Genomic DNA, 14268 nt, shown 5'->3' on the forward strand with positions numbered 1-14268 from the left:
CTCTAGCCGAGATTTCATGTTGGTTGAGTTTTTTTTAACAGAGACTTTCTCTTGGCCACTCTCCCATAAAGCTACGACTGGTGAAGCTTCCGGGCAACGTTGATGTATGTGCAATCTCTCCCATTTCAGCCATTGAGGCATTTAACTCATCCAGAGTCATCATGGGTCTCTTGGTAGGCTCCTTCACTAGTCCTCTTCTTCCCCAGTCACTCAGTTTTTGAGGATGGGCTGCTCTAGGCAGATTTACAGCTGTGCCATATTCTTTGCGTTTTTTGATGATTGACTTAACTGTACTCCCAAGAGATATTCAGTGTCTTGGAAATTTTCTTGTATCCATCTCCTGACTTGTGCTTTTCAATAAACCTTTTGCAAAGTTGCTTGGAGTGTTCTTTTGTCTTCATAGTATAGTTTTTGCCAGGATACACCAGCAGTTGGACCTTCAAGATATAGATGTATTTTTACTACAATCAATTGAAACACCTTAAATGCACACAGGTCTCCAAAAACAGATCTTTGTTTAACTAATTATGTGACTTCTAAAACCAGTTGGTTGCGCCAGTGAAGATTTGATGTGTCATATTAAGGGGAGGGGTGAATACATATGCAATCAATTGTTTTGTGTTTTATATTTGTAATTAATTTAGACCAATTTGTAGAAATCTGTTTTCACTTTGACACAAGAGTCTTTTTCTGTTGATCAGTGCAAAAAAAAGCCAAACTAAATTAAATCCACTGTGATTCAATGTTGTAAATTAGTAAATGAAAACTTCCGGGGGGGGGGGGGGGGGGAGAGGGGTTTAATACTTTTTATAGACCCTGTATGTAGTCGCTCAAACTTTTGCATCATGACTGTTTTGAATAATTCCCACACCACGGTTAAGCCTAGTAATCTATACCTTCCATTTATCTTGAGTTTCCATTTAATGTAAACCAAGGAACACCCATATCTGCATAATACTTAGATCACATTTTTGCTACACCAAAGAGGATTCTATGCTTCACTGCTCTGTTGCATATCAGTGATAAATAGTGGCACAGTTGGTAGAAGTATTGCCTCACAGGTTTGGTGACTCATGTTCAATCCTAATCTTTGGATTAATTGACCACTGAACTGTTGCTCATGTGTGGATGGGTGGTGAAATCCGGGGAAAGTTGATGAGAATGTGACAAGAGGTTAAAGGAAAAATTCCTGAGGGAATGTGATTGCTCTATGTGCCAGCATAGACTCAGCCAAAATGTCCTCAAATATCATGAGGATATATAAGTTTGTTTTAATTATTTTTTTCTACTTACTTTGCTTGTATTTCTCAAAGTAATTGCTTTTTACAGTTCATAACTTTTAAAAGTTAGTAAAATACAAAAAAATTAGATTGCTATTTTTAATGATCTATTTTTCCCCAGAAACAGCAACAAGTCTTCAAATCACCAATCATCGTCGTCATCATCTTCGTCATCATCATCTTCATCATCAGTGGTAGCACAGGAAATCCCTCAACAGACCCCAGTTATACCAGAGTCTGATTCAAATAGCCAAGTCGATTGGACATATGATCCCAATGAACCTCGTTACTGTATATGCAATCAGGTAAGTTTGTAGAAGCAGGTAATTATGGATATTTAGATATAAATGCATTCAATATAAGTACACCTTATGTTCTGTTATTTTCAATGGAGACACTAGAGACGGCAAATACTGGAATCTGGAGCGACAAATCCGATTTTTTGCTTTAAATATTAATGTCAGTTTTTTATTAATGTGTATAGTTTGGAGGTACATATTGTTATAAGAATATATTGTAGCATTTACTGAGTGGAAGAAAATGGTGGTTCAGTTTCCATTTAATGTAAATCATAAAGTGTATCTGCTACAAATATGTGCAAGATTACTTGGCTATCTATAGCAACCATTACATGAAACACGTTTTTATTGAATAAATCAAATCCAATGCTGCCATAGATTAATGAACCTAATTCTAACTACCAGTTTATCCAAACTCTTGATTTTTCCTGTGGGATCAAAATATAATGGAAGCTTCATGAAGATAATGACTAAACACACTTATAAATACAGTGGATTCTGTTTTATTAGAACACATCAGAACTAGTACATTTTGGCCCAATTAAGTGATTGCCCCAATTACCCGAAGTTAAGAGGGTATAAAAGGATAAACTACTGTTTAACTGAGTTAAAAAAATGTATTTAAATGAAATACAGAACAAATTAGAACACTACCAATATTACTACATTAGAATAAAACTGTATTAGTTTCTAATAGTTATTAATGGAGGAATTCATCCAATGTACTCTAAGTGTTTTTTTTAATTGACTGTAAATGATCAAAATCAGCACCGACACCTAGTACAGATATTGGACTACCTTCATACAATGCTTTTGATGATTGCATTCTCAAAATCTTCATTTTCATTATAACATTCAAAATGATTGTTGATACCTTAAAATTTTGTGTAGTTCTGTAACTTGAAGTAATGAAGTAATTTCATTTTCACTCCCAGCCATTTCTGGCATCTCCAAGCCTGAAACTACAGTGAGCAAAACTGTTCCAAATTGCTTTACTGCTTATTTCCTGCCAACTATCAGTGACAAAAATCACTACTTTTTGAACACAAACACAGCTGACGCTATTTTTTTAAAAAAACTGTTCACTGTAAGCAAAGTGTAGTGTTTAATTGCCATACAAGTTCACATCACTAATGCTAGTTAGAAATTTCAGCAATGGTCTCCTATCTCAGTTAAGCAGCATTGTGTCCCAGATAAATGAAGAAAAATCCCAGCTATTTTCAATTAGTTTTTGTTCTTTTAAGAGTAGTCACAAATAAGCTGATACCCCAGTTAACCGTTGGCTGATTCTGGTTTAACCACAATCCACTGTATTATTTGTGTAACTTTATAAACGGTTGAAGAACATCGGCATGAATTATCCACACTCAAGAATGTACAACTTGCTGAAGCATAAAAAATTGTCACGTTGGTATAATTATGGATATGAATGTTTTCATTGCCAGACATGAAACAAAATAAATTAAACAACCTGGTTATTAAAGTTGGTGTTAATGCAGCAATAAATCTGAAAGATAGGCTTGAGGAATTCCCCAATAAGGCACAGTCTATCTTAACTTGATGCACCTGTTAGTTAAATATAGACAACCAATAATTTACTGAGCTTAAATATAGCTTTTTTTTCCCACCCCATCTTTACAGGTGTCCTATGGAGAAATGGTAGGATGTGATAATCAAGATGTAAGTATTTTTCCATTATCTATTTTTTAACCATTACCACTAAGTTGTTTTACACAAAACACATCACACCATGTGTTACTTCTAATCGATGTTCATTCAAAATATTATGCTAATAAACAAAAATCAGATTAATAGTACTCAGGGCAAATGTAGAATGCATATTCAGAACATACAATATTGCATATTTTTAAAAAAAGTTTAACTTGATAAAATGAAACTGATTTGTAATCAGGCTAACAACATTTTTTTTTTCTTTTAAAGTGCCCCATTGAGTGGTTTCATTATGGATGTGTTGGACTAACAGAAGCTCCTAAAGGAAAATGGTATTGTCCACAATGCACTGCAGCAATGAAGAGGCGTGGCAGTCGCCACAAGTGAAATTCAAAGACTGAGGAATTAATGTGACTGGTGCTTTGTCCAAACAAACAAACTTTAATAATATCGAATGGGAGCAACAAATCACTGCAATGAGTGACATATGTGCAGTACTCTTGTATGTGTTCCTATCTGAGAATGTACAGCTTACTGATGTAAATTGGATTTTCAATTTTTGTTTTAAGACACAGGATTAATTATCAGTCTCTTAAAAATACTCAATTACCTAACTGAAGCAAAAAATCCTAAATGTATAGTCAATATTTGTTTAAAGATGCTTTACTTTTGTGTTTAATTATTACTTCTGGGAAAACTAAAAGTTCAGCTGGCTGAAGTAAAATGCAATATTGGCAATAAAATCTTGTAGAGCTGACAAATGTTAATGTCCTGATACATAAACAAATATTTCTTTATCATGTGAATGCCAGTTTGTGCCATCAGTGTTCATTGTTTTGGTGCAGCACGTTTCTTATAAAGAACATAAAAATAAAATTATCAGGATGTCTTTGATACTAAGATTGAAAATGTTATGATGTGTTTATGGAAACATGATTTTTCCACTTGTGTAAGACATGGCATTAGTGTTTGACCAGTAAAAGTATAACAATTGGTGAAGTGTGATTTCATTTTTAACTGTACCTGGAACCAAAATTGGATTACAGTTACAGAATAGCAAAATAGTTTTCATGGAGACACGGCTTAGTGCTCTTTATTCCATTGTAAGATAATATTTAAATTGGTAAAAATGTAGCCTACACACATATTACAGAAGTATTAATACTTCAAAACAGTATATTCTCTATAGATTGTCCTGAAATCAAAGGCACAATACAAATGTAAATATTTCATACAGAATATGCTTCTGCAACTTCCATTACTTCAGTCTTTATTCTTTGTCTTCATTTTCATGTACCGATTATATCAAGTTCCTAATATTTTTAAACTTCCATACTTGGTGTTACCCTAAAAATCTATCTCTAACCTATCGTATTTTAAATAGACTTTGAGTCAATCAGCGTACAGTCTCAGTATATTAAACACTGAATTACTCCTCCTCCAAGAGTCCTCAAAGTGAAGTTCAACATTATATGTGGACTGTTGATACAAGCATTAAAGTTAAAGGAACTAATGTCTTAACATTTCCTTCGTAAGAATGGGTAAGAAGTAGCACTTGAATTCAGATTTCAAATCATTACAGGCATTGCATTTAAAGTATTTTCAAATCTAAGCAGCAGGTGATACTTGTTGGTTATTGTACAACAAGGTTACATGTCTAAGGTTGCTGTTACAACTAAGAATTGCTAGATTTACAGACTGATCAGCTTCTGGCACTTACAAGTTAATGTCATCAGACCTGGTTTCTGGTTTGGGCTTTATAATCTGGTCTGTTGACTTTATTCTGGAAGCATGTGATGTATTACTATTTGTAGTGGTGGTTGTCAACTTATTCTTGCTTGGCAATCTTACAAAAAGTCATAATGTTTCTGCAACTATACTATATACAGGCTTCATGCAACACTTGAAACAGGAGAGTAAATAATGCGGCAATGCACTTTATAAGGTTTACTAAAGGTATATATTGAATTCTGTGCATGAAATCCTGTTTTCCATATGTACAGAACAGTTCAATATAATACACCAGCAATTACTCTGAAGATGCATGGTTTTATGATTTTACGATTATGATACATGTGACCACTGAATGAGTATTCATAATTGTTTAACTGTTGAAACTTCATGCAACTGACAATTCTAGATCTTTTTGTCCTCGGTTGTATCTTCTTATTTCTTGTCCTGATTGTAAAGTTAACTTCACTCAGTAAGGAAGAAATTTTAAGTTGTACAAATCTAGTGAGCACTTTTGGGTACTAATATTAACATCTGTTTGAAAAGAGTTAATAGATCCCTTTAACACATAAATCTTCTTTTCCATATGTCAGCAGAAAATACCCATTTAAATTATTCTCTTTATTTAATCTTGTACAAATTTTGATAGTTGATTTCTTGATGTGTAAAGTTGAAGTTCACTGGTACAGTCACTGTTACTTTGAAATTACTTGGGCAAAACATTGCAAATGCAAGAAATATGAAATATAAACAAGCATTTGTGGGCAGAAATAAAAAGGGGTGATATAGAAAATGTTATAGCAAGTTTTAAATCAATGCAGAGGATTGAAGAAACAAGGATGAAGAAACAAAAGGGGGTAGTTGAAAAATCTTGAAGAACTGGACTGAATAAACAGCAGAATCATCACCAGAACTGCTGTCTGAAAAAGTAGGAGAAATAGTTAAGATATAATATTGTTGAGCTTTGAATTAAGAACTTTACAATGTGCCTTGTCGAAAGGTGAAGTGCTCTAGAAGGCTATGAAAGTGAGACCTGGGAATAAGATTGGTTTAAAAAACTGTCATTCCATATTGGTCCCATCTTACTCCAAGACCACCAAAGCAAAATACTGCAGGTGCTGGAAAGCTCTGTACATGAATGCTTATATACAAAACTACTCCCAGCACTCCTTCATGCATTTGAAGGTATACAATAATGCTGTACCAAGACAGGTTTTGATAAGTTTCTGACTATTTGATGTGAAATATGTATAGACTTATACAAACATTTTTAAATTGGGAATAATTTCCATTCCATGACTATTTAATCATGTTTAACTGCACAATTTAACACAGGAAAACCCTAAAAGGACTCCTGGAGAAACATTACCCGTATTAGTTACCTGTTAATGGGTGCCACTGGTCCTTGGAATTCATTGTATTGAATAATTTAACTGTGAAATGGATGTTTTCAGTAACTTAAATACATATATTCAGAAGCACATAACCAGTGTCAGTACAAAGATAAGGAAAGTAGATGTTCTAAGTAGTGGACTAGTTTGTAAATTTGTTTCTTTGCTTGATATTTTTGTTTTTGGAACATAATGTGGTCAGGGTATAGAACCAGAGGGGCCACGTAGCCCATTGAACCCATACTAATTTCAGTAGGGCATCACGGTAGCATACTGGTTAGCACTTCACAGTGCAGGTGACTAGAGTTCAATTCCCACCATTGCCTGTAAGGAGTTTGTACTTTCTCCCTGTGACTGCATGGGTGTCCTCTGGGTGCTCTGCTTTCCACCCACAGTCCAAAGACATACTGGTTGTCAGGCTACTTGGTCATTATAAATTGTTCTGTTATTAGGCTAGGATTAAATTGGGAGATTGCTGAAGTGTGCGGCTCGAAGGGACTACTCGGCACTGTATCTCAAATAATTAATCTGATGACTCTCCATTTCCCAACTTATTCTCTCTTAAGGTGCTTATACATTTCCTGTAGAAGGCACTGATTGATTTTATTTCAACCACAATTACAGATAATAAGTTTCAGATCTTAACTATGTACAATGTACTGTGTATGTTAATCAAAATGGCTTCTTTGTTTTGTTAAGAGTAGGAATGCTTCTTTGTATGATAAGTGCTTTCTCTCGCAGTTTTAGCTTTAGACTTGTGATATCGGGATTGTATTCATTTGCTAACCAATGGGGAATGTTATTTTGTCTTGTGAGGCTGGGAGCTTGGGGGTTTACGTGGTCTTTTCAGGGGAGTCGGGAAAAAGACGCCGAGGAAGGTGGACATGCGCTGCACTGCTCGGTCGACCACCAGGGTGGCCCCAGGTGCAAGGACGTGGAGGTCGGAGGAAAGTGACGAGGGGTCGAATGGTTCGATGGTTGAGCTCCAACGATGTGCACTAAACCGACTGAACTTTGATAAGTTGGCGCCTTTTACTTTATTTTCTTTTCCTTCATATGTATTGTATTGCATAGTACTCTTTTAGTAAAATCTTAAAGTGTATTCCATAACATTATCTGGTGTGAGTTTGATATAGTATGTGTGCGCGCGGCATAAACTTGAGTCTCACAGCACCTGCGTGTACGGGAGGTGGGGTTGGTGTGTGGCTGGATCTCCTTTTCCCCCTGGACATATACCAGCCTGTTGGGTAAGTGTTACAACTATTCAAAATCTTTGCCCAAAGTGCTAAATATCTGCCCAGGAACTCCTCAACACAAGCTTCCCGCTAAATACCCCGGACTAATCATGGCTCAATTTGCCCTTGCAGGTGATTGACTTGGAAAATCTTAATGAAGTCACTTGTCTGGTGTCCTTTGATCATGAATGTGGCCATGCACTTGGCAACTAGAAAATAAGTAAACAACTTGGAATGACACCACTGTCATCCGGGAAAAAGTAGGACTTTGAAAAAAATAAAAATTTTAAAACCTTTTCAAGATTAGGAGCAATTCTTCCCCCATTTAGTTGGCTAGTATTTAGACAAACAATTTGATAGTGTTTGAAGGGTTGACCAGGCTGATTGATGAGGTAGAACAGTGGATTTTAGTATGGCATTCAACAAGTTCCCTCAACTTATTTATTTATTGACCAACTAACCTACTAACCTATACATCGTAGGACTGTGGGAGGACACCAGAACATGGAGGAAACCCACGTGGTCACGGAGAGAACATCCAAACTCCTTACAGACAGTGGCGGAAGTTGAACCCGAGTCACTGGTATTGTAAAGCGTTGTGCTAACCACTACACTACAGTAGGTTCATCCAAAAGGTTAAGATGCATGGGATCAAAACTGACTTAGCTGTTTGAGTTCAAAATTGACTTCCCCTTAGAAGACAGTGTTGTGGTCAATGGGTCTTATTTTGTCTGATGGTCTCTGACGAGTAATGTTTTGCAGGGATCTCTGCTGTTTGTGATACAACTTGGATGAAATGGCGGTGCATGGGTTAGTAAGTTTACAGATAATTAAATAATTGTGCTTTGGTGGAAGAGTGCCAAAGGATACAGCACAATATAGTTATGGGCAGGGAAATAACATATGGAGTTAAGTGTGAGATGTTGCATTTTGAGAGATCAAATGTAAAGGGAATGTACTCAGTTAATGGTAGGATCTTAATAGCACTGATGTACAGAGGGATCTTGGAGTCCAAGTCCATAGCTCCCTGAAAGTGGTGTCACAAGTTGATAGCATGGTAAAGAAGGTGCATGCCAATAATTGTCTTTATTAGTCAAGGCATTGAGTTCAAATCTCAGGAAGTTACGTTGTAGTGTTATAGAACTCTGATTAGGCTGCATCTGGAGTATCATAATGAATTCTGATTGCCCAGATACAGGAAAGATATGGAATCTATAGAGAAGGTTCCAAGGAGGTTTACCAGCCAATACCACTAAGTGTGTGTGGCCTCCGTCGGTCATGGTCGACCATGGATACTGCACCTCTGGTACTCACTGGTTTGTTGAGCAGCGTCGACTGAATCGATTGAGGCCGATCCTGGAATGGTAGGCTCTGCCACAGTTGCTGCATGTGTAGGGCAACATGAATTTGTTGTCCGCTGTCCACTGTGCTCTCCGTTTAGCTCTCCACTCCTCAAACTGACTCAGGATCACTTTTTTGCTTTGCTCAAGGTGTTGCTGAAGAGTACCTTGCCATTTGTTGTGATCATCTGCTGTATCCTCCCAGCACTCTGTGTTGATTTTTAAGGCTTTCATGTCGTGCTTACAGCTTGAAGCGAAGCTGGGGTCTACCAACATTCCTCCTGCCTGTTGCTAGTTCTCTGTAGAGGATGTCCTTTGGCAGACTACCATCCTTCATACGACGGACGTGGCCCAGCCAGCACAGTCTGCTTCGTCTTAAAAGCGTGAACATTGTGGCAAGTCCAGCGCGGGAGAGGACCTCAGAGTCTGGGACTTCATCTCTCCAGGTGATGCCGAGGATGCAGCGAAGGCTGCTCAGGTGATATCTATTTTCCTCTCCTATTTGGAGTAGATGGTCCAACTCTCGCTACCGTACAGGAGGATGCTGATAACACATGCATTCTACACGGAAGTCTTGGTCTTTGTACTGAGTTTCGGATTCTCCCAGACCTTGATTGAGCCTATACAGGTACTATGAGGAGAAATCACAGTTGTTTTCTCTCAGTCACACAGTCACAGAGGCCGAGAAGAGTCCTAACAGAAGTTAATAAAATTATGAGAAACATAGATAGACTACAGGTATATTTTTCCCAAGGTTTAAATGCCTAATACTTGAGGGCATGCATTTAAGGCAAGAGAGGATAATTTGTTTTAAATACACAGAGAGTACTGAGTGTCTAGAATGCGCTGCCAAAAGTGGTGGTGGAGCTCTTAAATATGCAGAGAATAGATGGATATGGACCGTGTGCAGGTAGAAGCTATTAGGTGTGGCTAATTTAATTAACTCAGCATAATGTTGTTATTCAGATGATCTAGACCCTCATGAGTCTCAGTATCCCAAATTCTTTACAAACTTGCCAGTAGAGCCTTGTCTACTTCAGCCCACAATGTTGTGCTGATCTTTTAACCTACTCTAAGAGTAATCTAACCCTTTCCTCCCACAATACTCTCTATTTTGCTACCATCTGTGTACTTAACAAGGTCTCTTAAATGTCCCTAATGTATCTGCCTCTACCTCCACCCCGACCCCTGGCAGTGCACGCACCCACCACTCTGACATCGTACCCCTTTACCTTCTGCCACTCACCTTAAAATTATGACCCTCATATTGGCCATTTCCGTCCTGGATAAAAAGCTCTGGTTGTTCAGTTGTTCTATGCCTCTTATCATCTTTGCACCTCTATCAAATCATGTCTGATCCTACACTCCAAAGAGAAAAGCCCTAGCTCGCTCTGCCTATCTTCATAAGACAGGCTCTTCAATTTAAGTATCATCCTAATAAATCTCCTCCTCATCCCCTCTAAAGCTTCCACATCCTTTCTATAATGAGGCAACCAGAACTGAACACAATATTCCATGTGTGGCCTAACTGGGGTTTTACAGAGTTGCAGCATTACATTGTGGCCTTTAAATTCAATCACCCGACTAATGAAAGGCAAGAGAACATACCCCTTAACCCAATAAACCTGCTCAACAACTTTATGGGATCCAAGAATCCTCTGTTACTCCATACTACTAATAATCCTGTATCTGCCTTCAAATTTGATCTTCCAAAGTGAATCATATCACATACTTCTGAATTGAACTCTTTATCTGCCACTTCTCAGCCTAGCTCTACATTGTATCAATGTCCTATTATAATCCTTAAAAACCTTCTACACTATCCAAAACACCACCAACCTTCGCGTCATCTATAAATTTACTGACCCACCCTTCCACTTCTTCATCCAAGTTGCTTACAACAATCACAAAGAGCAAGGGTCCCAGACAGATTCCAGCAGAACACAACTGGTTATCAACCTCCAGGCAGAATACGCTCTATCTACAAGGTCCCTCTGCCTTCTATGTGGAAGTAGTACTGAATCTCCTGTGTTTATGGCTCACTCATTAGTCTGTAGATTGTACTGAATTAAAAAAATACAGTCCACATTTGTTTTCACGTAGATTGCAATTAAATATTGTAAGTATATGAAATTATACAGCCCAATCTATTTTAGCCATCATGCCCTATTTTCTCACAAAGCATCTTGCATATGTCACTAATATTTCTAATCATATTATTTATATAGTTCAAGTAACTCATTTGTATGCTAAATTGGTGAGATGGCAACTAAAATATGACTGATGGTTAAATTTCTGCTAATTGTATAATGAAATCTAAGAAGCCAAAAATAAGTAAGTGATTTGATGAAAATAAAATATGAACAATTAACACTTTAAATCTGTCTGGAACATCATCGTAATTGAAAAATCAAAAATTTATTTTATTCTCTCTCCAATTAAGTACAGGATGGATCAGATAATGAATAAAACCAAACTTTTTGTACATTTCCTGTAGAGCCATGTGGTGTTATTTTTATTATAGACTATTAATTCTGTTCAGCAAGCTATCAGGAGTACAATACATCAGCCCGGTGAATGATAATCATCCTGTAGATTGGTGTCCACCTGTCTAGGCAGCAATAAGCCAACAGACTGTAAAGGGTTAGTTTATTATGGATTTCAGTTCAGCCAGAGAGCATCATGGGATGGAGTTTACATTTGATTTGCAGTTGGCCTAAATTATACTCCAGAGACTATGTTTCCTTTAATTAAAATTTTATGACAGTACGGTTTAGATTGGATAGGAAAAAATTATCAAGCCTGTGGTATTTGAAATGCCATGCCTTGGATGTTTTGTGTATTTGAGATGATTAAATGCACAGTGCAATGTCCTGGAGTTTGAAGAGTACTTGCAGTAAGCTGTGGAGAACGTATATTTGATAAAGTAGTCATCCCATAGGGAAAGCAAGCTAGTCATGAAAGTGGCCATCAGTCAAGTTAGAAAAGGAACAGATTGCCCAACTAAAAGTTAAATCAGTCTAGAGTTATTTCCTTCAGAAAAGGTCCATCAGAGTATATGGACATTATTGTGAGAGGCTTACTTGGCCATTTCTATTCAGGTTCATTGAAGAGTCAAGCATCATGCTAAATCCTGATCAGAAGGCAAAAATTGTTTAAAAAAAATAGGCAGATAAGATTTTATCACAGTGGAGAAGTCACCATTAGTTTTGTTTTCAATTCCAGAGTTGTTTCAATCTATGTTTCCTAGATGCCATGGTGGAATTTGAACTTAGGATACTCGTCTTGTAACTAAACCAAATACTACCATACAATACCCTGATTACAAAAACACTTTTGAGAAAGGCAGAAGGACTGGAGTACAAAGTAGGGAAGAGTGGAAAAAGGCTGAGTTGCAGGGGGAAATAAATTAATTACTTTTGTAACTGCTGCTAAGAAGTGCAAAGAATTAGGCCAAGAAATACACAATATTCATCGAGGAAGTGAGATATTTATGTATTATATACATGATGGAACAAGTAATACATTAAGAATAAAACTGTTGTCTACCAAATGAGATGGATTAAAAAGTGGGATACTTAAGGTATTAATATCAAGATAGGTTCTGCTTATATATACACTGGTTAAGCATAGGGATGGTAAAACAAAGGAAGCATAACTCCAGAGAGATATGATAAATAAAAATCTGTTTTGTTTTGGAACACCAGTATTAGTCTGTAGAAAGGAGATGGCCTGAAAAGCAGAATCAAATTCACTGGAGTAGGATGAGGACTTTTGTTCTCACCAGGAGAAAAGCCACCCTACTGGACAGGATTGAAACTAATACACCAAAGGAAGTGAAAAATATGGTCAACAATCCTGCAGTGAAAGCAAAAAGAACAACATGTAATAAAACTGCACAACCATAATAATAGCATCAAAAGATAAATAGGGTGAGAAGTAATGTAAGTGGCAAAGAACGGAAGGTGTTTCTACTGTACTACTTCCTGAATCATTAAGTTTTTAGTCCAACAATCTAGGAAAGGAAATGATCATGCAAACAATCTTCAGGGAAAAAACCTGTTAATTCTAATAGACGCTGACATAACAAGGCCAAGTTGTATGAATCCCATGTTAAGCCTTCTTTCAAATCTCCAATGCCTTTTGTTTGGAGACATATGAATGAATTTCTAGCCCCACAGTTTTACTAGATGCCAATGTAATCTCCTGAACAGGACAGAAACAAATATTAAAAAAATTCACTAGAAGGCATTTAATCTCCTGGGCAGGACAGCAACGAACTGAAAAAACGGAAAAAGTCGGACAATTGTGGGAGGGAAGCTTCCTTTCTGACTACAATCCCCACAGAGCTGTTGGTTGCATGACAAAAGTGATCAGAAGGAACTTTACCAAACTATTATCTGCACAGGAAGTGATGTTATCTGCTTCTGGTGATTCTACCAGCTTCTGTTTCAACGTAGCAGGAAATTTTTGCTCACTGCACAAACTTAAAATATATTCCACTATTATATTGTCATACTGAAAAGATAAGCAATCTTCAACCCATGCTTATTACAAGATTACATGGTCTGTTTTTTGATGTATAATTTAATTTTTGTAATTCAAATATCCACAACTTCTTCAATATGCTGGAAAAAGTACAGCTCTTTTAAAGAGGACAGAAAATGTTTAATATTATCAGAAGGTCGGCAATACCTGTACAAACATGATCAGTTAATGTTTCGGGTTAATATCCTTTCATCAAAAGTGGGAGAAGTTATAACAGGTTTTAAGATGTAGGTAAAAGGTGAAAAGGTGTAGGGCAGGGGGCAAACAAAATGACAGAAGGTTTGATGATGCAATGAGATAAGGAGAGGTATTGGGATTCAAAGTAGCAGAAAATCTGTTTAGGGCACGTAGATCATAGAAGTAGAATTGTTATCCGGAATTTGAAGTGGAAAACGCTGTGGATGCTGGAAATTTGAAGGTAAAGCCATAACACGTTAAACTAACCATTGTGAGTACAGAAGACTGTGATGCGTCCAATTGAATGAGTTTCTATCACTTGAAGCAGTGAAGGCCTACCACAGAGGAGTGATGGGGATTAAAATGAGTGACTACAAAATTTGGGGTCACATGTAGTCAATGAAATGGAAATAGAATCTATATTTGGTCTCTTCACTGAAGGGCAGACCAGACTAGAATCAGCAAATGCAGTATCTAAAATTGAGAGATGCATCTAAATTCCTTAAAGAATGACCTGTCCGTGACAGAATTGTTAGAAGCGACCACTGCACAGTTCTTGCGGATGCTAAATCCCACCTTCACATCAGGGACACTCT

General features: G+C 37.0%; 1 protein-coding gene across 1 annotated transcript in view; it reads left to right on the plus strand.

Annotated features, from left to right (window-relative positions):
• Nucleotides 1-4243, plus strand: part of ing3 (inhibitor of growth family, member 3) — a 42172-nt gene extending 37929 nt beyond the window's left edge. The window contains exons 10-12 of the mRNA XM_073059543.1: nt 1402-1585; nt 3221-3259; nt 3521-4243. Of these exons, the coding sequence (XP_072915644.1) occupies nt 1402-1585; nt 3221-3259; nt 3521-3637 (340 nt within the window). The 3' untranslated portion in view covers nt 3638-4243. The remainder of the gene's footprint in view (nt 1-1401; nt 1586-3220; nt 3260-3520) is intronic.
• The last annotated feature ends 10025 nt before the right edge of the window (nt 4244-14268 follow it).

This window comes from Hemitrygon akajei, chromosome 10 (assembly GCF_048418815.1).
Source record: "Hemitrygon akajei chromosome 10, sHemAka1.3, whole genome shotgun sequence".
NCBI lineage: Eukaryota > Metazoa > Chordata > Chondrichthyes > Myliobatiformes > Dasyatidae > Hemitrygon > Hemitrygon akajei.